This window comes from Fistularia commersonii, chromosome 34 (assembly GCF_037954325.1).
Source record: "Fistularia commersonii isolate RoL2024-O1a breed Wild chromosome 34, RoL_Fcom_v1.0, whole genome shotgun sequence".
NCBI lineage: Eukaryota > Metazoa > Chordata > Actinopteri > Syngnathiformes > Fistulariidae > Fistularia > Fistularia commersonii.
The window spans coordinates 10,311,704-10,336,540 of record NC_141317.1 but is presented as its reverse complement, the minus strand read 5'-3'; the positions used below and the strand labels follow the sequence as shown (position 1 = coordinate 10,336,540).

General features: G+C 49.7%; 1 protein-coding gene across 1 annotated transcript in view; it reads left to right on the top strand.

Annotated features, from left to right (window-relative positions):
• Positions 1–24,837, top strand: part of LOC147214581 (cadherin-4-like) — a 227,971-nt gene that overhangs the window by 148,603 nt on the left and 54,531 nt on the right. Inside the window, exon 5 of the mRNA XM_086141303.1 lies at positions 8,124–8,300. Coding sequence (XP_085997429.1) covers positions 8,124–8,300 — 177 coding nt within the window. The remainder of the gene's footprint in view (positions 1–8,123; positions 8,301–24,837) is intronic.

Genomic DNA, 24,837 nt, shown 5'->3' with positions numbered 1-24,837 from the left:
CCGCATTTTCCTGGTGACGCAACCGCTATTAATATCCGGGGAGGCGGCGAACACGGAGGCTGAATGAAGGCTCCCGAGCGCGCCGTGCACGGGAGGCGGAAAGCGAGGGGCGCTGGAGGCCCCCAAAAAATGATGTTTCATTATGGAAAGGGTGCTTTGCGGCGCGCCCCGTTGAATAATAACTTCCAGATGTCTGGCTAGCCGGGGGCCGGCCGCTATCAAAGCACGCGGGGTTTTTTCGGGGCCGGGATCGGCGCCAGCTGGCGGCGGCCGGCGGCACCGGAGCGGGGCCTCGCATCCATTTCGCACTCGCTGAATCCCGTTCGCGCTGCGTTTCGGGCCGTGGAAGGACGTCGGCGCTGGTTCAGGCGGGGTCGACGGCGGCGACGGGTAACAAGCGGCGTCGGTCCGAGGCCGCCGAAGGGGTGCAGAAGCGCCGCCGCGGGACGGGACTTTGTATTTCCGTGCAGGAGGCGGGTCGGCGCTGATGTCCACCTCGCCGCTGATTCATGAGCTGCCATGAAAACACCTGTGGGCATCTCGTCTCCGACCCGGTTTGTTTGAGGCGGAAGCTCCGGCAGCACGGAGGAAGCCCGGCTCAGCAAACCCTTTTGGAAAACGCCGAAGCTGCGCAAACTCGATGGGCTCGGAGGCGAAGCGTGTTTACCGTATTGGAGGGGAATCGGCAGAATTAATACGTTCATTTTTCAAAGTCGGGGTCACGGGGAGGGGAGGGGATGGGGTGCCGCTCAATCTCTCTTTCAGGTGTGTTATAGAGACGCGACCGCGACTCGCTCGTTGCTCTGCGCCGCTAAAAGCCTTCACCGCACCCTGAACCCGTCATCCCGCCCAGAACATACGAGAGCCTTCATGTGAAAACGGACAAATTGAAGCCGGGGGCCCCGAGGCGCAGGGAACGGGAGAATCCGGCCCGCTGGTTCGCATCAGCGTTCGAACCTCCGTCTGGGAAGCAGCCGTCGCTGCCAGGAGGAGAATTCCAGAGCAAAGGCAGGAGAATTACAACATGCCCGGAAGAAAAGCCCATCTAAGCTTCTTGAAGCAGCGATGGGCATAACCCTCTTTCTGTAGCCGAGTGTGTGTGTGTGTGTGTGTGTGTGTGCCTGAGCATTCACGTGCATGTGTGTGTGTGTGTGTGTGCTCTTGTACCTGTTAGCATGTCTGGATAAAGAGGATCTGGAGCATGAGTTATTCAGCCAGTGGACTGGTGGGAGGCAGATGTGACCCCACATCTGCCTCTGACATCTCCATCTCCTCATCCCCTCCAATCCATCTCAAACATGTGTTACCCCCCCACACACACACACACACCCCCACCATCACCATGTGGGGCGACCATCCCCTGAAGCACACACACACACACACACACACACACCTCGATGAAAATGTGGCCCTGCTGACAAACCCTGAAAGCAGAGGATCATGTGCACGTCTGGGTGAACTTGTCAAACAGGAGCTCAAAATGCAACATGGCAACGCATGTGTGTGTGTGTGTGTGTGTGTGTGTGTGTGTGTGTGTGCAGGGGCAGGGTTGACTGCCAGTGTGTTTTTGGACCACGAGCTGGAGCAGCTGGCTCTCCTGCTCGCCGTCCAAACACAAGGCGTGTTCGTCTGCGTGGGTGTTTTCAGGGTGTGTGGCGCCCCTAGTGGCGGGGAGTGGTAGTGCGCTTCCCCTCCGATGAGAAGACAAGGAGACAAAGGAAGATGGATTCCACTTGTCTTTTTGCATCTAATGCATCCAACATCTAATTAATTCTTTAAAAAGAATTAAACATGAAGCCAGAATGGGTGGGTGAATATTTTCATGCCTCCACAGGAGATGTGAATGAGAGGTGAACGGTTGCATATCTGTTTGTGGCCTGTGATTGACTGGCAACCCTTTCAATGGGGACTGGAGGAGGAGCAATGATGGATGGATGGATGGATTTTAACACAAGTTTTGACCAAAACAACTTTCTACCATCCGCTTTTAGACCTCTCAGCACCTTCTTTTCTCAGCAGCTATGAGATTTTCCTCAAAAGTCAACACAGATGGCTGGACGGACGGATGGATGGATGATGGAGGATGAATAGAATAATGGATGGATGGATGGATGGATGGATGGATGGACGGATGAGTGGATGGCTGGATGAATACATGGATGGATGATGGATGATTAATAGAATGATGGATGATGGATGGGTGGATGGATGGATGGATGATGGATGATTAATAGAATGATGGATGATGGATGGATGGATGGATGGATGGATGGATGGATGGATGGATAGATGATTAATAGAATGATGGATGGATGGATGGATGGATGATGGATGGATGGATGGATGGATGATGGATGATTAATAGAATGATGGATGGATGGATGGATGATGGATGGATGGATGGATGGATGGATGGATGGATGGATGGATGGATGGATGGATGGATGGATGGATGTGAAAACAGAGCAGCCGCATAAACGTGAATCTAAACGTGTCTGTAATTGTGTTTCCATCTGAGCCGTAAAAAGGTCAGGACCCATAAAAGCTTCCCTCTGCACACCTTCATGCAGCTAAAAACCTAAAAAAAAAGTCTGAAAAGAGCATTTTGACGGAGTGCAGGTGGAGCAACCAGGTTTCTGAGGAGAAGAAGGGAGGCAGCAGAGCAGGACCAGGATGGCATGCTAGATGCCGACGACATATTTGGAGCGGTGAAGTTGGAGCTGAAGTTGAAGGGGTTCCAGAGGAAGCACAGAGAGGAGGTGGACGGACGGAGGCAGCTGATTGGCCGTGGTGACCCCTGAAGGTCGCAGCCCAAACAGACCATGTAACCCAGTTTTGCAGAACCGTCCTCTCCATGGTGGCATCTGATTTCGACCTCCTGGCTTCGTCCCGTGTTCTCCACGTCCCCCAACATCTCAGGATCTTCCCGTCGCCTCCCGGCCCTTTAAACACCACGACGTCGGCGCAGGACGAGGATCCGAGCGTTCATTCAGGCCTTTTCTTTCCATTTCAAAACATCTAAACGGTTGTTTTGCAGCGTCTGCATGGCGCTGGCAGGTGGCTGCCGCTCCAGAATGTGTTTCCTGCTCGTGCGCTGAAGACGCAAACATCTCATCCTTGAAGGAAACACAAGATCTGGTCCGGAAGCTCCGCCCCTCCTTTCTGCTGCTGAGGGGCCCTGCTTTGTGCAGCACAAGACAATCGGAGCGCCGGCTTGATGAAACTGAACATGACACCTTCGCCCGTAACCCCCCACCCACTCTCATCCCACACACACACACACACACACACACACACACACACACACACACACACACTAGTGCCAGGTTGCTTGACACGTTTTAAAGCCGCCTTTTAGAAGCTCCCTCTCCTGAGCGTCTGTCTAATGAAGTCAGCCTTGAAAGCGTTGCTTTCCGCTGGCAGCTACGAGGCCAACCCTCCACGGGACCTTGACCGGGCGAGAACAAACACAGAAACAAAGAAAAAACACTTTTTTTTTTTTTTTTTTTTTTTTTTTTTTTATAGACCGCATTGTACGGGCTCCCTCAACTTTCAATTTGTGCCAGGAGCCGTTGCCGTATTCCAACATCGCGGCCCCGCTGCTGTGTTGTGTTTTATTTTTATTCTCAAATGTCAACTGCAGGGGAGGAACTGCTCGGCGGCAAAGCGCGCAGAGGCAAATAGACTGGAAACGGTGGGAGAGGCGTTTAAAACGCCGGCTTCTTTGGAGGGACGGACGCCGTTTTTCCCGCAGCCTCGGCGTTTTCCTGCCGCGCTTTTATCGAAAGCGGAGCATCGACGGTAGCTTTTCTTTAATTTTACCGAACACTCGTTGGCCGCCGGCCGCCCGCCGGCGGTGTTTGGAACCACATCTTCTTCAGCCAATCACACGCCTCCGTCTAACCCTCTCCTCTCACAGCTTCTTCACCTCCGTCCAAAAACCTCCTCCTCCAGACCTCCGGCCTCCGCAGCCGTCGACCCGGATCTCCTCCGAGGAACGCCGTGGTCGGTTAACATCTGCGTCGGGGATCGGAGCCGAGGCCCTTCTTGTTGCCGACGGCGACGGACGGGCTGACGGACGCGCTTAGACAGGGATCTCCGCGGAGTGAGATGTTTGCGGATGACGTTGTGATCCGCGGCGACAGCGGGGAGCAGGTGGAGGAGCTCCTGGAGATGAAGGTTCAGCCGGAGAAGGACAGAACGCATGTGTGTGGATGACAGGAGGACGCTGAGGATCCAGGGAGGAGATGGAGAAGGTGGAGGAGTTCAAGTGCCGAGGGTCAACATCCAGAGCAACGGAGAAGGTAAAGAAGAGGTGGAGGAACGCATCTGAGACGGTGGAAGAAGAAGTATGAAAGGAGACGTCAAGGAGAAGACAGGAGGTAGAGATGGATGCAGCAGAAGATATGGGGGTTCCTCTTTGGGAGTGAGGAGGATGGAGAGGATCAGGAAGGAGGCCATCAGAGAGACGGCACGTGGAAGATGTTCTGGAGATAAAGTCACCGAGATGGACAGAGGAGGGATGGAGAGGATCTGGGTAGCAGGACGCTGAGGTTGGAGAAGGTCTGGAGGAAGTCTGGAGGAGGTTCATGGATGGAGGGAAAGAGGACAGGAGGTTAGAGGGTTAGATGGAGGCAGATGAGTGGCCGAGGATCCTGAAGGGAGCATCTCGAAGGAGAAGAAGAAGACATTGTGGTGATAGAGTGACGTTCTAGTCAGCTTACCTCCAGCCTGTGTGAAGGACGGCGGAGGAAAATACAGCCGCTTGGTTATGAAGGTCCTGGAAGGTGAAGGTCCTGGAATCCATGCTGGTGTCTGAGGGAACCAGAGGAGGTGCAGACAGACATGCTTCTGGTTTGGAGAGCTGCATGGGAGGCCGGTGGAGGCCGTGAGAGGAACCGGAGAACCCGAGGAACCGAGGAGAACATGGAGACTCCACACAGAATCCAACCACAGACCTGGAGGAAATGTTGGAGCTGGTTCCATCTAAAAAGAAAAAGATACATATTTGCAATATTTCCGTGCGAGAAGGTTCACTTTTCAACGTCCGCTTCGCTCGGCAGCCGTGGCCTCCTCTGACTCACACAGGAGCTCATGCTCAGAAGAATATTTTAAACGGACGCCTTTCCACTCCCTTATTTGAGTATCTTTCAAGTAGACAGCTTTGTGGTGGTCATTCCTCTCCGCTGTGTGAGGAGTGTGTGAGGAGTGTGTGGGGAGTGTGTGGGGAGTGTGTGAGGAGTGTGTGAGGAGTGTGTGAGGAGTGTGTGACAGTTACATATTTTACATCTGCGTCTCAGTTGTCTCAGTCGGCTGAGAGGCTGTAAATCAGACCGAAGACGTGCTCTACGTTAATAAGTTTTTATTCATGTTGTAAATGGCCAAAGTCGGTGCTTTATGGGCTCTGTCACACACTTTACACACACTGTACACACACACTGTACACACACACACACACACACTGTACACACACACACACTTACATTACACCTCCGTGCACTTGCTCAACAGTGTGATTGTGTCTAGACCCCGAGGTGCAAATAACATTTAACGTTTGCCAAATCCTGGAATGCTAAAAGATAAGGAGAGTAAAAGCACCTTCTTCTTCTTCTTCTTCTTCTTCTTCTTCTTCTTCTTCTTCTTCTTCTTCTTCTTCTTCTTCTTGGCCTTTAGGTTTTTCCCTTCAGGCGTCTCCAGAGTGAATCCATCTTGTCCACCCTGTTCTCTGGTTCCTCCTCTCTCATGACGTCCGTCCATCTTCTCTGGTCTTCCTCCAGACCTCCAATTCCAGCATCCGTCCACTAATATCTTCCCTCTCCCTCCTCTGTCCATCATCCAACCATCTCTGACCTTCTCTCCAGAACATCTACCATGCGTTGTCCCTCTGATGGACTCATTCCTGATCCTCTCCATCCTGGTCGCTCCCAAAGAGAACCTCAGCATCTTCATCTCTGCCACCTCCAGCTCTGCCTCCTGTCTTCTGGTCGTTGTCAGTGTTTGTAGATCATCTCACCACCGTCTCCTCCACCTTTCCTTTCCTTCTGGCTGATGTTCTTCTATCTCTTCGTACCTCTGACACTTTTCTCCTCCCATTCCAACCAGCTTGAACTTGTTTTCGCATCTCACTCTCCTGCGCTCTGGACTGTTGACCAGAAGTGCCTGGAATCCTCCACCTTCTTGATCTCCACCAGGGTTCCTCTCATTCACACACATATATTCTGTCTTGCTGCAGCTAACCTTCCTTCCTCTCCTTTCCAGAGCAAACCTCCACCTCTCTAGATGTTCCTCCACCTGTTCCCCTGCTCTCACTGCAGATCACAGTGTCATCTGCAAACAGGAAGAACATTTTTTCCTGTTTTTTTTCAGTATTTATTGGAGGAAAAAGGATGGAAAAAAAAGGTCAAGCAAAGATTGAACATCATGAATTGCAATATGTGGTGATTAATATTAAATGCTAATCCGTGAAAAAAAAAAAGAAAATTCAGAAAAAAATATTAATGAAAATTCTCAAACTAATACTTGAAAGAAGTGGATTTAATGATTTTTTATACTTAATAGAATTTTAACATTCAAAATATGTTTTGTCTTCAGCCACTTTAACTCCTCTGCAGAATCACACTCTCGTCAGCGAACGATGCGATCAATCACAACGATTCCCGGCATTTGGTAAAATGATGTTCTTGTCTGGTCCGTCACCTCCTCACGGCCCGGTGGGATGTGAAAGCCTTCCTGTGTGGAGCCTCCATGTTCTCCCCATGTCTGCAAGGGTTCCTCAGGGTTCTCCGGGTTCCTCCAAACAAACGCAGGAGGCGTGAACGTCCCAGCTGGACGTGTGAATAGACGAGCACGACGAGCCTCGCAGACAACGACTGATTGATCCAGAATCAGCGTCTATGTGTTTCACTAAATGAAGTGATTAACGAGCAGCTGCGGAGCAAAGCCATGCTTGATTGCAGCAGAAGATCAGACGTGGCGACCGCAGCCGAGCCGACGCTCATTCCGTCGGCCCGAGTCGGATGGATCGCCGTAAATATCCGGACCATCGGCCGCTACTTTGCTTGGGACGCTGCGGCTCGAACCATGATGGGGCTAATTTAGGGGTGTTTGCGGGCTAACGAGATCCACTCCGCCCAAAAGTTGATGAAATGATACATAGATGGCGCAGAACACACACGTGTGTGAGCTTTCACATAACTGACAATGAGAGGCGGAGTGTGTGACGGAGGAACGCCGTTTGACTCCGACGCCACTTTACAACAACACGTTAGTGGTTTCGGGATAAAGATGAAGATAGCGATCGCTGACTTGTCCTGGTCGGCTGCTGGGTTTTTTAATGTGTTCAGCAAACGGGTTGCGATCACTGTTTGGAAAAAAGCGTGTTTCATTAAGTTAAAAATGTGTCTGTGTGTAAATATCCGTTACAAAGGGACACTTGTGGCTTCCAGGCAAGTGCAGCCAACATACGTGCACATTCAAGTGTGTGCAATAGTCTGAAAATGACCATCTTTTCCGGACGATAAGCCGCATCTTATAGTTGTTTAACACTGCGGCTAAACAAGAACGCGGCTAATTTATGGACGTTCTTTCGAGCTAACGAGCTTCACGCCGCCAAAACAATTCGCCTGGTCGCATCGGACCGATGATGTTCTGAGACAGTTCAATTCCAACGGCGAAGACGACAACCTGAATGGTTTTAGTGCGAGGAGGAAGATCCAGATAGTCACCAGCTGGAGGACCGGAAGATGGGATGGACTTTCCTCGCGTTATTTATCATTCATCTTTTTCCGTGTTTCAGACACTGTTTGGAAAATATTTGCAGTTCATATTTGTGGATGTTACTTGTATGTGTTTAATTTAAAGTTAAAAAGAAAAAGTTTGTGTGTAAATATCTTATGCTACAACGTGGACACCTGCCACTTCTAGACAAGTGGGCCTTTATATCAACACATAGATTGATTTAGCTATTTTGAACTATATTCCTCTTATCTTCAGGTGCGCTTAATAGTCCAGAATTTACATGAATGTTTAAAAAGCCCACAGTTCAGCCAATAATTCAGGTTCTCTGTTGATTATCCCGGTGTTTTCCCGCTCCCTGAATGACACCTTTCCGTTTTTTCGAAAAGGTGGCCGAGGAGGAGGGCAAAGCTTCGGAGAGGAAGGAGATCCCGGTTCCTCCTCCCGTCATCACCTTCCCGAGGCCCGTCTCCGGGGCGCTCCGGCGCCAGAAGAGGGACTGGGTGATCCCGCCCATCAACGTGGCGGAGAACTCGCGAGGACCCTTCCCTCAGATGCTCGTCAGCGTAAGTGAGAGATTCCACGCCGTGATTTCCGAAGAGCGCTCTTAGCTGATTAATAACGAGCTCCGCGCCGTGTAATCGTGCTTTCGACATCTTATTGTGCACAAACAGAAACGATAGCGTGGTGTCCTCGCTCCTCTTTGCATTGCCTCTCCTCGTCATCGGGTCATTTCACAAAAGGTCCACTGAAGTTCAAAGCTATTTTTATGGCGAGTTCATAGAGTGATTTCAGCTGGGACTTTGGATCTCCAGGGTCTCCGCAGCTTATATTTAGAAAGGTAAGCTCTCCAGTGGTTGCTAGCAGACACTTCCAGGAGAATGTGACTGATGTTTGTGAGGATGTGATTTTTTCGGGGAGGGAAAAAAAAAAAGCGGCAGCGTTTAAAATTCAGCAGATCTCTCAAGTGCAGCGAGCAAGATGTTCGTCTCTTGTCGCGGTACGTCATCCCATGCGCTCGTCCCAGGAGACGGCTGATTCAGTCACCAACTTCTTCTCACCGAGTACAAAACTCTCACTTTACCCCTTTGGTGTCAGAAACCGTGCGTTTTCCCGTTTCCTTGCCTTCCGGCGAGGGCGGGACGCCTCGGGAGATGCTCGAAGATGTTCCACTTACTCGGGGTAAAACCGCTAAACTGGTCGAGGTGCGTTTTCCTTTCTTCATTTTAAGGACGGGACTTTGACGAGTTAATTATGATTGATTCATTTGTTACAGAAAAAAATAACCCTTTTCGCAGATTAAAGCATTTTAACTGCTCTTTGATTTGCTCGGTGGAACGCTTCTTTGTGCAGGACTTCCAGGGAATGATGTTAGCTTGTCCAAGGATGCGAGTCAGTCATGTTAGCTAAGTACCAGCGCGAAGAATGCCGATGTTGGCTTTGTATCAGCACACAGGTCAGTAATGTTAGCCTTGTACGAGCTAACAGGTTGTAATGCTAGCTTTGTAGAAATATTCAATTTGGTAACGTTAGCTTTTTGTAGCATGCGAGTCGCAAAATGTTACCTCTGTATAAGCACACACGCTGTTAGCGCTCCCTTTGAATAAGCCCATACATCCGTAATGTTAGCTTTTCATGAGTACACAGATGCATGAACATGCGGGTCCTTAAAATTTGTTTTTTATGAACAAACAGGTTGGTGATGTTAGCACTGTATGAGTGCACGGCACAGGAATTTAAGCTTCATATAAATATGCAAGTCTGTTATGTTAGCTTTATGCAAGTATGCAGGTCAGTAATGTTAGCTTTGTTCGAGCGCAACCTGGTAATGTTAGCTTTGTTTGAGTACAAGTTGGTAATGCTAGCTTTCTACAACCACGCAGGTTGGTAACATTAGCTTCTTACGAGCACGCAGATTGGTAACATTAGCTTCTTATGAGCACGCAGGTTGGTAACATTAGCTTCTTACGAGCACGCAGGTTGGTAACATTAGCTTCTTACGAGCATCCAGGTTTGTAACATTAGCTTTGAGTGCGCAAGTCAGTAATGCTAACTGCACTGCAGGTAAAAACAGCATTGCTAATAGGAGTGCTGCCAGTTCAAATACTGAAACCAAACGTCCAGGTCCACGTCGGACAAACAGAGAGGGTCTCAGAGGAACATTCGAAAGTGTAGTTGCAGCCAAACAAGATCCTTTTTGCGGAGGAGAGAAGGTCCGTCAGGCGCCGGTGGACCGAAGAGGCCAAGCGATGCGTGATGATGCCTCCTCGGGCTCGGCGGGCGCCCGTCTCCGTCTAATGATGACTGGAGGGCAGGCGGGCGGCGCAGAAACGCCAGCTTCTAACAATGAGACAGGTCCGGGGAAGCGTCCGCCGCTCGCCTCGCTTCTTGTTTTTACGCGTCCGGTCCACTATGGCCGTCGACTTGACAAGTCGCGTGCCCCCCCTGCCATTAAAACCCATACGGTTTTATGCTAGGAAAACAAAACATTTTCAAATCGGTGACATTTAATATGCTAAATAGATGTTCGTCGAAACGTGTTGCGAGATAGTTTTCTCTCCCGCCCCCCTTCCCCGTTGTATCTTCCAAGCGTGGCCATTACTCGGTGTTCCCGGGCTGTGTGATGCCTCCCCTAATGGCCTGTGAAGGCGCTCCTTTTCCTAATGGGCTCTTCTGTCATTCAGTGCGCCGCTGAATGACACGCCGGCGCCGCCGCAACCCCTTCCCCCGCCGCCATCCCACAGCCTTCCACTTCCCCCGTCCATCAGACGTTCCAGATGACGCCGGAACCCCAGGAACGTTGACCGGGTCGCCGTAGGATCCGGTCAGGGGTCGGGGGTCGCGGCCCCAAGGGGGTCTCGGGGAGTGGTGTCCCGCGCAGGTGAACCCTTGACGGCGCCGAGCTTATTGAGTTTTCACGGTCAGAGTTCAGTCTGTTATCGATCGCTTCATATTAATAGAGCTGCCAGAATCCATGAAGTCAGAGTAACGCTGCTGGAATTAGCCCATGGAGCTAGCTCGATGCTAAGAGCCGAGATGCGGTTTGGGAAACACTAAACAAAATAGAAATGATCCTCAGCTGCGAGGCGGCCCTTACCTCGTGGAGTCTCCATGTTCTCCTCATATCTGCCTGGGGTTCCCCAGGGTTCTCCGGGTTCCTCTCGCAGTGCAACCACATGCGGGAGGTTCAGTGGAGACCCTACATTGTCCAGACGTGTCATGATGTGGCCCAGAGACCTGGACCGAGTCCAACCCTGAACACCTCGAAGACAAGAGCCAGGCTGGAGAGGCTTTTGTAGCGGTTAGCACCTCCTCCTCCTCCTCCTCCTCCTCACGACCAGAAGGTCCCTGGTTGGATTCCCACAGGGAGGCCTTTCTTTGTGGAGTCTCCATGTTCTCCCTGTATCTGCCTGGGGTTCCTCAAGGTTCTCCAGGTTCCTTCCACCGTCCAAACACATGCAGGAGCTTCACCGGAGACCCTGGATTGTTTGGCAGTTGAGAAGCAACGATGAGAGGCTGGACGTTCTCTATGTGGCCCTGTGAGTGACAGGCCGCCGGCCCTCGTCAAGCCCCGCCTCCTGCCCAGGACCCAACTTAATTAGCCTAAAGTGTTAGCTTGATATTAGCGCCTTTCTCTTTGAATAACAGCGCAGCTAAAGAGGTTTGGTGAACACACAAGAAAATAAATGAATATGAGGTTAGTGTTATGTTGCTGCTGTTTTACTAGGTAGTTAACTGTGTGTGTGTGTGTGTGTGTGTGTGTGTGTGTGTGTGTGTGTGTGTGTGTGTGTGTGTGTGTGTGTGTGAGAAGGCTACCCCCCCCCCCCGCAACAGATGGCTATGGAACGGCACATACCTTTTTAAACAAACGATGAAACAAAGTCCCCTGACGAAAAGAGCGTTTGAGATGAAGCTGCGGTGAAATCAGACAGGATGTGAGCAAGAAATACCTAAACAAATGGGAAGAGTCTTTTTTTTTCTGCACAATAAACAGGTGTTCTTCATCATCCTCTTTCTTCTGCTGCCAAATAGCCATCAATAGCATGTAAGGGACATTGATTTTCTCACAGAGGCTTTTTTGAAACCTCCCATTGATCCACATGCTTTTCCTGAGGCAGGAGAGGCATCGATCTTTTTTTTTTTTTTTTTGCTTGGGTAAATAAAGACTCAACACACACACACACACACACACACACACACCACCCAATTCCCATAGCCCCCTATTAGAACCACTGTCAGCAGAAAAATGAACAAAATCCTGATGGAACAACAATTTAGCCAAGCGGCAAGAGAGACAGGGTATAAATACAGGCCGGGCGGCCCGACACCCGCCTCGGGAAAGGCAAAGACGTGTGTTTTGACTGTCAGAGCAGCCGCCGATGTTCAGGTCACCATCTCGGGTGACGTCCCGTAAATATCCGAACCCTCCGTAAACAGATGGAGGCTTTTACATTACCCGATTATCCTCCTACATGCTTTCATAGGGAGGTCGTTAGAGGCGGGTGTTTTATTCCCTGTATTCACCAGGTCTCCCTTCGTGAGCCCTGTGATTGACAGGTGAGGGGTCAAGGGTTAACCCCGCCCCCTGCCTGGAGAACTGCCGGCCATGAATGGCTGAAAAGATTCAAAGCGTTTATTGTCACGTGCACAGTGTAGAAACATGAGTGAAATGCCTACTTGGCTGTCTGCCGTGCATGTGGATTTGTGCTGATAGGAACATTATTATAAATATAGGTATGAACGGGGCAATAGAACTGTGGCAGTGCAAGAAGACATTATTGCACTGCTCAACTCACAAAGAGCAGGAGGAGGGAGGAGTGCAGTTAGCAGGGCAGTGGTTCCATGTGCTAGAAGAGGAGACACTCCTTAGATGCTCGATTTCATCCCGATAAGGTTTCAAACTACTTTACATTCATCCCTTCATGGCGCATCGATAGAGGCAGAACCGCCGTATGAGGCATCTGGAGCAACCCGGGGTTCGATGTCTCGAGGAGCCGGGGATGAAACCGGCAACCTTCACCCAAACCTAAACAAGTCATTCCCACTGGGTGCACGTTTGTACTGGTCACAACAGATATGTCTACATTACATTACATTACATTACATTTGGCAGACGCTTTTATCCAAAGCGACTTACAATAGAGGACATAAGGACTGCAAATACACTTGCAACTACACGATGCACAGGAAATGTACAGAACAGTAAGCTTGGGTTAGTTAGTTAGTTTTTTTTTTTTTGACAGAGACACACAAACGTACACACACACACACACACACACTGCATAGCCTAACTTGCTGCCTAACCTGATCTGGGGCATCAGCGCAGTAAAAAGTCCTGAAAGAGAACGGTTTTTGCCTGTTTCCTGAAGGTTGAGATAGATGATGCTAGTCTTGTTGCTTCCGGAAGTTTGTTCCACCACTGAGGTAGTAGAACTGAGAACAGTTTTGCCTGAGATCGCTTAGAGCGAGCAGAAGGTACTGCTAGTAGGTTTGTATTCGAGAACGCAGCTCTCTGTCGGGAACATAAGGTCTTATCATTTCGGTCAGATATGCTGGACCTGTTCCTGAGGTGGTTTTGAAGGCCAGGGTCAGGGTCTTGTGCTTGATCCTGGCAGCTACTGGTAGCCGGTGCAACTTGATGAACAGAGGAACAGAGGATCTAATATCTGGAGCTGCATCCTGCACAGAATGCTGCACCTTCTGCCCCCTTTCTTTTTTTAAATTTCCTTTTACTCACCAGTAATTCACTGACGGAGAAGCAACAACAACAACAACAACAACAACAACGGGAAGATAAACAAAGAAAATTTGACAGAAAAGCCGCAACAAAAGCAGCAAAGTGTACAAGTGAGGCGAAGATTATCACATTGCAGAGACGGAGGGAGGGAGGGTGGGGGGGCGAGAAGACGGGTGGGTGGAACTGAGAGGGAAAAAGGAACCGCGGCAAAAGAGGGAACGCAGGGCCAGACCGAGATTAGAGGCTCATCTGTGCTTGTGTTCGGTCTGATAGACTCTGCGGAGAACTGCTTCCCTTGAGTCTAATGAATCCTCCTGGCATCTGCCGTCCCAGCGCCCGACCGCCGGAGCTGTGCGCCACTCAAAGTCTGCCCCCTTCATCTTCCTCTTTCTTTTTTTCCCGTCCCTTCCCTGCAGAGACATATGCTCGCAAACAAACAAACAAATTTGCTCCATCGCAAACAAACACATGCATGCAGAAGCAGCGAGTGAACCGGCGTGTACCAGACAAGCGGCAAACAAAGGAGCGGGGCGGCGCAAGTCTTGTATGCTTCTTCTGTGTGTGTGTGTGTGTATGTGTGTGTGTGTGTGTGTGTGTGTGAGGAGTGTTTGGTCACATCTCTGCTTCATCCGTGAACAAAGAAGAGAAAGTCGGAGCCAGACGGAAAAAAAAAAAAACCCCGGAGCTCCATCTTTGTTGGGATGAGAAAGATTCAAGTGTTTCCATGATGGCGGTCCCGTCTAAAGCCTGGGAAGTGGAAGCTGCATCGCTTCCTGTGTGGGTGCAGAGCCGTGGCAGACACATACATGTGGGATGTGCAACACATATCAAACACATGCTACTTTAAGGATACACCCCGCCGTACTTGTATTGATCCAACACACTACCATCGCTGCTCCTGCAACAAAACAACTGCAATAAATCTGACAAGTACTGCTGCAGCACGACAACTGCAACTGCCAAACAGGCTCCACTTATTCCACGCTTTCTTCACCTTGAGGGTTTCAAAGAGCTTTGCTGTGGATCACAATCGCCCATTCACGCGCCGACGGTTGCTAAGCTAGGTGCTCGGACCATCGGGTGCGACCCTTGCCCAAGGAGGAGCCGGGGATGGAAACCGCTAACCCTCTGATAGAGGAACGCCAACTCTGCTGCTGCTGCTGCTACTGGCGACACTTCAATGACAACAACAACTGCATTAGTGCGACTCCTACGAAACAGTCTCCACTTAGATATAAAGTGCTGGAACTACGGCGAACCTCTGCTGGTGAAACAAGAGCTGCTCTGGAAACCGGTGACGTTGGCAAGAGGAGAGAAGTTGTAGCGCAGCGGCTAAGTGCTAGCCGTACCACGGGGAGCAACTTGGTGCCCAAGGACACTTTGGCATCCAGGAAGAGGAGCTAGAGATCAAAACGGCTAAGCTCAGGGTTAGAGGGAGGCCAGCTCTACCACCACGACGACTACAACAATCAGTGCACGACTACTTGTAGAACTGCTTTTACTGCTATTACTACTAATACTACTTCTGCTGTTGCAACAACAAATACTACTCAGTACTGCAATTGCTAAAGCTGCCATACAAGATGCTAAGCGCGACATAGGGCTCCGGTGCCTTGCTCAAGGACACTTTGGCAGGCAGACAGGAGGAACCGGAATTAGAAATTCTGCCTTCTTCTATTCCTCTGGGGGCCACCACAGCCAATCACCCGCCTCTATCAAACCCTCAGCCAATCACCTGCCTCCAACATCTGTGGATGGTGCTCAGGAACAAAAAAAAACAGGAGGTAGAGCGAACCGAACATTCCCGGTTGGATTCCCGGCTTGGTTGTTGAGCAAGACACCGAACCCTGATTTTCGACAGCAGCCCACTGCTCACGGTGCATCCATGATGGCTCAAAGGCAGAGAAGGAATTTCCCCGCTAGGCCTTGATAAAGTATAAATTAAAAAAACCTAATAACCCAGATAACCAGTCGCGAGCCGCGGCGGCATGACGACAGGAAGCGGAGAGTGCTTTACATCGTCCGCGTTGCTAATGGAGTCTTTGCGGCCGAGGTACAGCTTCTTTCTTTTTCTTTTTTGACAGTTCCAATCATGAATGAAACATTTGACCATTACGGCAATTTGAAGGGGATCGTTTGAATAGAGAGATATTCAAATGGAGGGGAAAGAACAGGGAGGGCACATTAATATCTCACGCCAGGAGGTGTCGGAAGGAAAATCGTAAAACAAGAGGGGTAATGGCTTCATGGATTATTCGACAGCTTCATTTCGGCTCGTCGGGATTCCCGTTCCCGTCCGGTCGGCTTGCAGCGGGGGGGGGGGGGGGGGGGGGGGGGGTCTGGGGCGCCGCTCCTTCGCCCTTTGCAATGAATCAGGTTTGAGCAGAATGATAATAACCTTCTGCAGCTGCGGCGTGAGGCGGCGCAAGATGTTTGGCGGCCATGTTTGCGTCATTCATTCATTCATTCATCCATTCATTCATCAGCTACTCCTGTTAGGGTCAAATAGGGGGCTGGGATTGGTTCACCCTTGGACCGCTCCATAAATACAGATATTCTCTTTCCCCATTCAGAGAGAAAACCGTTGCCATTTATTTCCATAAAAAAAAAATCCAAGCATTCAGTGTCTCTTTTACTGCCGGTACAAAAGCACACAGCCGTTCGCTCCTCCGCCATCCATACAGGCCAGGGGTCGCCAACCGAAAATAATAACGGGTATTTCATTAAAATGTATCTTATTTTAGTTTGTGCAATTTGACGATTATGACGATCTTGTGACATTTAAATGAAATGGGTTCAAATATTTGCGCTGCTCTTTTTGCACGCGGCGGTAAAAGGATGACAGCGCGCAGAGACGGGACGCCACTTTGGTTTGCTGCCAGCGGATCCTTTAATTTGGGCTTTTTTTTTCCTAAATACAAGAAAGACTCAAATAGACATTTAGCATTTTGCTTCAAAGTAACCTTCAAACCGACGTCTTTTTTCAAAATGAGTTCAAAATGTTTTGTCGCATGCAGGAATGTCACTTTGTTTTCTCTGCAGTTCTTGATTGATTTCAAAAAATGCAAAAAAATAAAGGGGACACTTAAACAACATAATGTGACTCCAAGTGTTCCCTTTATTTTTTTTGAGCAGCATATTTTGTCTATACATAGCAAAAAGGCAAAAAAAAAGTGATATGCCTGTTAATGTTTTAAATTTCATAAGAGTTGTGTGACCCCTGCTGTTTCCTTTACTGTGTGGAAACGACTCCAAATGCCTCTTTGAGCGCCGAACGTCTAAACCAGGGGTCGGCAACCTTTAACACCCAAAGAGCCATTTGGACCCGGTTTCCTCGGAAAAGAAAACACTGGGAGCCGCATTTGCTTTTTGACGTCTAAAATAAAGGTACCACTGTATATATTGCTTTTTATTACCTTTACACTTTGTATAAACAAGTGTAAAGTGTGTTGCTTCTGAAATTCACAAAGAATTACAGAGAAAATTAAATTTTATTTATGTAATAAACTCATTTTGAGCTTTGGGCTTTCAGAGCGTGTAGCGGAGCCTTGACCTGAATTAAAAAAAAAAATCGTGAAAAAAAATCACTGTGTCCGTACACAATGAAAAATAAATATTTGCGAAATATCTTCATAAATATTTATTTTACCTGGTTTATGGGACTTCTGCTTCTGAACTTCTGCGCACAGCATCTGCACATCGGACTTTACCGGCTTCCGCCAGTGTGACGTTATTTTGAGCGGCGAAAAATAATAAATATCATTTTATTTAATATTTCAAGATCACAATAATCTTCCAACTCAGAACAAAGGCATTAACAAAAATGAAATATTCTTCAATTAAGTATTTATGATATATTTTCCCAAGCCACTCGGAGCCGCAGTGTAAAGATGGAAGAGCCTCATGGGTTGCCGACCCCTGGTCTAGATATACAACCGCTCATTCACACGTCTGCTCCTTTCACCGTCTCCAATCCACCTCCTGCATGTTTTCTGAAAGTACGTTCTGGCTGTGAGGCCCGGACGTCCCTCAGCTCCTTCTAGAGGACGGGAGGCTCCAGCGCCGCCGCCGCCGCCGCCGCCGCCGCCGGGTGGCAGATTTACAGAAACAGAACAAACAACGGAGCGCCTACTCGCTCATAGACGCCCGGGCAGGCTGACAGAGATGTTTACGGGCGTGTGTGTGTGTGTGTGTGTGTGTGTGTGTGTGTGTGTGTGTGTGTGTGTGTGACATGGAGCAGCGGCCGCCCGGGCCGCGTCGGAGTTTAAATTAAACAGCAAATCATTTCACCAAAAGACACAGGAGTTATGTGCGAGTCAAGGGCAGCAGACCCGACCCTCTGATCGCAGATGAGGAGGACTTTATGAAGGAGATAAATAACAGCTTAGCAAACAGCCCCTCGCGGCGGCGGCGGCGGCGGCGCCCGGCTCCCGCCCCCCCGGGGTCGTCCTCGGCGACCCCGCGGATCAACGGGGATGAAGAAGCGCCCGGAATCTCCATTCCTCAGAAGACATGAAAAAATAATGTGCAGGGAAATTGGAGGAAAGTTATTCAGAAACGGGAGATGATGAGGAGGAGGAGGAGGAGGAGGAGGAGGAGGACGGCGGTGATTGTCGGAGATATGAGACAAGGTCGGGCGCAGAGAGGACGCTCTGACGCTCTGACGCTCTGACGCTCTGACGCTCTGACGCTCTGACGGACAGACGGAGGGAAAGGAAGTTGATTGAGGGGTAAATCCTGCGTGGAGATGCAGGAGGCGCAGGGGTTTCCCGTCAGGCTCTTCACCGACGACAAATAACTCATCGAACGCAAGCGCGGGAGGAAAGAAAAGAGGACGCGTGTGTGTTAAAAGCCTCAGCTCTTCAAGTGCTGGTGTTTTTCGGTGTTTCCGGCTCTTTCTCTCTCTCTCACACACACACACACACACACACACACACTTCAGATGATCGCACACACACTGCGTTGCTTCTCCTGGAGTGAAGGCTCAAGGTGAAACGAAAAAGTAGTCGCCTTTGTGACTTTGCATGATTGTTGTTCTGTCTTCATTTGCGCTGACATCTCCTCCAGAAGCTCCAGCATCTGGAGGTGTTTGCGACACCTGCATCTCTGCGGGCTTCCTCTGATGAAGCTCACCAAGATCAAGCATCGCCGGCTGATGTCCATCTTCTGATCCGTGTCACTGATGGGAGACGGGGCGAGAAGAACAATAATGTTATTTACAGTACAGGGCGGAGAACATGTGGAGAACATGTGGAGAACATGTGGAGATGACAGATACACTGAGGAGAAGACAGGGAGCGGAGATGAAGGCACCAGAGATGAAGATGTGGTTGAAGGAGTCCATCAGAGGGACAGTAGATGTTCCGGAGGTGGTTGGGACATGGATGGAGGAGGGATGGTGAAGATCTGGGTAGAAGGATGCTGAGGGTGGAGCTGCCAGGCAGGAGGTCTGGAGGAAGATCAGAGATTTATGGATGAAGGGAAAGAGGAGAGGAAGGTGGAGAGGAGCAGGTCAGATGGAGGCAGATGATTGGCTGTGGAGAACCCTGAAGAAAAGATCCAGCCATCTGCAGGTCCCTGTAATACACGGGTTTGTGCTTCAGCTCAAATACTGTAGAAAGGCACGAGTCCACACACACACACACACACACACACACACACACACACACACACACACACACACACACACACACACACACACACACCTACACGCAGAACCTCCTCACTCATCCGAGGTTCATTTGTCAGGATGACAGCTGGAGTCTCGCCGAGGTGGATTTTGCCGGGTGCAGAATCGCGGCGCTCGGGAGCCGGAAAATCCCGGGGAAACATTCAGACACGAGCCCAAGACAACAGAGTGTGACGGTGAATTTGCAGAAGTGTGTGTGTGTGTGTGTGTGTGTGTGTGGACAAGCTCACAAAGATCTGCTCAGGATGGAGTTACCTGGTGCAGGTCCCGTGCGGAGGCATCCTTTGGACAGGAGTAACGCTCGGCTGCAGGCATTTTTTCTTTAAAGTGGCATCGGACAGTGTGTGTGTGTGTGTGTGTGTGTGTGTGTGTCAGTCTTTACACTGATTATCCAGGTTCTCCTGGGAGTTGTGTGGAGGACGAGGGGACGCGCAGGAGGTCCTTGACTTTGTCCTCGCCGGCGCCCGTGGAGCGGCGGTGGCACGGCTAATGCAGCCATCACACTTCTGATTTTCCAATTTAATCAATCCCCTAATTGACAGCAGAGCGGTGTGTGTGTGTGTGTTGGTGTGTGTGTGTGTGTGTGTGTGTGTGTGTGTGTGTAGGGGGGGGGGGGCTTGTGCTCTGAGCTGACGCCGCCTTTTGTCCGCCGTCCTCCCATTGTGGCGCCGCCGAGGGCCGGACCCCTTTCACGTCGGCGGTAATTGGAAAAAAGTCATTCACCGCTTAACTTCCGCTTTGTTTAGTTTCCCCGCCTGTTCATCACCTTGTCGGCTTTTCATTAGTTCCCGCTGCTCTGCCAGGAGATGGACGCCGCGCAGGAGGCTTCTTTTTGCCCCCTGAGAATCTTAGTTTGCATTTAACTTTGTCAGGATGAAGCGAACGTCGCCGATCCCGCGGGCGGCGTGGAGGGGCGGCCGAGAGCGGGGCGTCATCGGGGATCCGTCACGTACCGACAACGACAAACATTCACGCGTCTCGGACGGACGTGGAACCGTTCGCTCGCTCGTCCAGATCTTCTTACCTGGAAACCGGACTGGAAGGTCTTCTCTAGAAGACGTTTCAGCTCCTCGTCGACTCCTCGACTCGCAGCCGATGCTCATCGAATATTTATGATATAAATGCAGAGCGAGCTCACTCACCATTTATACTATTCTGTACAGTCATTTCTTCATATACACATATATATATATATATATACATATATATATATATATACTGCTCAAAAAACAAAGGGAACACTTAAAAAACACATCCTAGATCTAAGTGAATGAAATATTCTTATGAAATACTTTGCTCTTTACACAGTTGAATGTGCTGACAACAAAATCACACCAAAATGATCAATGGAAATCAATTGTATCAACCCATGGAGGTCTGGATTAGGAATCACACTCCAAATTAAAGTGTAAAAACAAACTCCAGGCTGATCCAACGTTGATGTAATGTCCTTAAAACAAGTCCAAATGAATGTGTGTTGCTTCCTGAGTGGACACTATGATTTCACACAAGTGGGATTGACTTGGAGTTACATTGTGTTGTTCAAGTGTTCCCTTTGTTTATTGAGCAGTATATATATATATACTGCTCAATAAACAAAGGGAACACTAAAATAACACATCCTAGATCTGAATGCATTAAACATCGTTTACATAGTTGAACGTGCCGAAAAGAAAATGATCCATGGGAATCCAAGGTATGAACCCATGGAGGTCTGGACGCCAAACAGAAGTTTAAAAACAGACGACGAGCCGATCCAACTCCTTAAAACAAGTCCACATGAATCCGTGTTGCTTCCTAAGTTTGATTCTCCACAACTGCCATTGACTTGGAGTTACATTGTGTTGCTGAAGTCTTCTCTTCATTTGATTTTTGTCTTACGGGTGGCGCAGTTTGCATGTTCTCCTCGGTTCTCCGGTTTCCTCGCACATTCCAAAAAACGTCCAGCGGGTTCGTTCGGAAATTTCTGGAAAATCCGGCCAAACTAACAAGTCAGTGTCGTCTGTATTTGTATTTGTCCCTGCGATGGACCGGCGTCCCCCGCCACCCGGAGGGCAGGAGAAGCGGCAGAAGATGGATGGATTTTTCTATTTCTTTCTCTATTTTCATTATTTGATGTTCACCATCTGACGCCGCTCCCTCATCGGCCCTTCAGTCGACTCTCGGGGACAAGTCAAGTTTTTTTTCTGCTTCTGGTCCAGTTGATTTCCACAAGAATGACCCGGAGAATCTCTGCAGACCTTCATCCTCTCAGTCATTATAGACATGCAACCCTCATGAAGACACGTTCATGCATCTGGGCATTTCAGGAGGAACTGAGAATTGAACCTTCCACACCATTTTCTTTCTCTTTAAACTTCCACGAAGGAGACGAACCCGTCCCTCCTTTCTTTCCGTGACCGCTTGTCCGATAGCCGGGTTTTTCTTTTCTGCCCGTTAAGCTTTACCGTCCTGTTGAAGGAACACACTTCCCTGTTTGCTCCCGCGGGCGTTGGTGTTTGGAGCTCTGGGCGTTGGCTGGGCTGTGGAGCGGTGAAGGACCTGGCTCCGGCTCCTCGGGGGTTTGCAGTGACTCCGCTGTCTGCCAGTGACAGATTGTTTCTACTGTCCTCCCGCTCGGTGGAACGCCGGCGCTCTGTGAAACGGTAGCGCACCACAGCACACCTAATTGGCACAGTCACGACATGCTTGTGTGTGTGTGTGTGTGTGTGTGTGTGTTGCTCTTTTTCCTCTTTGTTTCCATTGTTTTTCATTTTATCGGTCCTTTTTTTAAAAACGTATCTAAATATAGTGCTTCGTCAGGGAGAAGGAAAGAATGCGCACTCTTTGCTTTTTAACCAGAGATGTTGAAAGCATTTATTCAGTCATTCGTTATTTGCGCTGCTGTCCTGAGTGTCAGGGTGAACGGGTGTGTGTGTGTGTGTGTGTGTGTGTGTGTCCACGGTGCGTCCATGAGAGGGTGAACGCTTGTACGTCTCCATCTGAGCTGTGGGTGAATGAATGGTTGCAGGCGTTGATGAGAGGGTGAACGGTTGTACGGTCGAAGCCAATCAGTCTTTGCTTCTGGGCGGTACGCTAGCGTAGCGGTTAGCTAGAAGGTCCCGGGTTCGATTCCTGATGGGGGCCTTTCTGTGTGGAGTTTGCATGTTCATCCCCGTGTCTGCGTAGGTTTCCTCCGGTTACTCCGGCTTCCCCTACCACTAAAAACATGCACAATAGGTCAGGATGAATGCAGTGGTGGGCCGTCAGGGCCTGCAAAGCCTTCTCTGCTGGCCTAAAAAAAGAATTTGAATCACATTTTAGTTACAATTGAATATTAATTACATTTTGAATCTCGAATCTGATTAAATAATTCCTTTCACAGCTTTTTCCTAGACTGTAGTGCTTCCAGACATGTACTTTCATTGAACAAAGAGCATTTAAACAATCAAATTTCAGCTGTTATGTGTTGCCAGGCAGGGTCAAAGTCAATGAATTCTGCCCGGAGGCCGGCAGAATCCGACTCACAGGTGCTCTGGCAAAAAATAAATCAATGAAACTGTTGCTTCAACCTATCTGATTTTGAATTGAGACACCAAGGCCTTCTAGAAGGCTAAGCTAACGTCAGCCAGTCCCAAGCCTTTTGACAGGATCGTCAGAGAACGTACTAGCCAGAGCGAGTGGGCTGCATCTGTAGCGACCTGCATGAACACAATTATAGTTTGTGTAAAACTTTCCTGGGGGGGAAACCAGAGTGGATCCAGAACTTTCCGGCAAGTGCGCAGGGAAACACAAGTCCACTACGAAAAGGTGAAGAAAAATAAGGAAATTTTAAAAAGACTGACAGTTTTATAGCCATATAACAGTTATTAAGGGGATGAGTGGAGCACTTGTGAAGGCCTGGATGTGAAACACACATCCCGCCACTGGATGATTGTGAGTGTGTTTGTTAGCGCAACTGTGGGACAACGGATGCAAATTAGCCCATGGCTACAATCCAGAGTGGTGTGTTTACATGCATGTCTCATGTGTGTTCATTGACATTCGCTGTCCCGACCAAATAAGTAACAGGGCGAATGATTGGCTATGAATTCTTGTCTAAATCTTGCTGTGGCACCCGGACTTGAATTTCTTCCCTCGAAGACGTTTCAGACGTGATCTCTGCAGCTTCTGCAGGTCTGATGTCCTGTGTGGAGTTTCTGGATGTACCTGCCAGGGTTTCGGGCGGGTTCAGGCGATGCCGGCTTGTTGTGTAAGTGGAGGAGCTGATGGTCAGAAGCTCGGTCTGACCTGAGCCTCAGTCCATGAGATCCAACAGGTTTCACTCCTTTGTTCAGCTTTATCTTTTCATATTCCAGTCCAGGTCATCCACGAAAGTTGTTATTTTGTCCCCAGCAAAGGACACCGCCATGAGCGTAGCAACCCCTTAGGCGTAGCTTCTGACCATCAACCTTTCCATTTCCATAACAAGCCACCATCACCTGGACGCGCCCACAACCTTGGCACTTTTGTTGGGAAACTCCTCACAGGTCTGAAGACGTGGACAAGCCATTGGGACGATGGCTGAGACGTCTTCAAGTGAAGACTCCGGTCCAGTCGCTGCGACATGAAGACTTTGACAAGAAATCCCCATGACCTGGATGAACCTCCACAGACACGTTGGGCAGGAATAATTCAGTCTTACTTTTATATGAATATACCAATAATTTCAGTCTTTGCTTATTTATTTAGATTTGAATCATGTCATCAGACTTGACGGGCGACTGTGTCTATATGAGGCCCTGTGATTGGTCCAGGATGAACCCTCCTCCAGTGTGGAGAATGAATGAATGAAGATGTAACTGCCGCGTTCGCCAACTCTCCGGGGAAACAGCGTCAGAGGAACTGGCATGGAGGAAGTGGTTGTGTTTGTGGGAGCGGTGAGAGCGTGCGGGTGAAGGAGTAAACCGCCGAGCTGCTGCAACACATTCCTCTTCAAACGCAGCAGGTGCAGCGGCAGCATGGAAAACAAACGGGGTCACGACAGAATAAAAGTACCAAATAAGAAAGGCGGCAGAGAGAAAGAGCTGCGATGCTTCCGAGTGTTTCTGCAGAAACGCCACGGATCCTCCTTCTTCTTCTTCTTCTTCTTCTTCTTCGTCTTGCGATGCTGCGGCGTTGGCGGTAACGCTAGCCGTCGCGGTTCGATCGCTTGCGCTCCTCCACTTCCCGTTCAGACGTGTTCGGTGGCGTTGCGGCGAACGCGTGATATTCCAATCTGAGTGTTTACAGCGAAGCCCCCCGCGTTCATCCGCCCGCTATGCATATAAGCCTTTCTGCGGTAATCTGCCGGAGTGAGAGCGGAATACGGCGAGGAGGCTTAAGTGAGCGGACGAGCTAATGCCGGCGTGATACACTTACGGCTATCGCACAAGCCAGAGACCCGGACCGTGTCCAACCCTGAACACCCGAAGAAAAAGACCCCGAAAAGACGAGCCAGGCTGGAAAGGCAGGATGTTGTAACTCAATAGTAAGACTCGGCGGGGGGGAAGAAGCCCGACTGTGTCACATTATCACAGAGAAGACTCCACAGAGAAGTTAGCAGCGGTTAGCAACTCCTCCTCCTCGCGGCCAGAAGGTCCCCGGTTTGATTCCCACAGGAGGCCTTTCTGCGCGTCGTCTCCAGGCGTCTGCGTGGGGTTCCTCAGGGTTCTCCGGG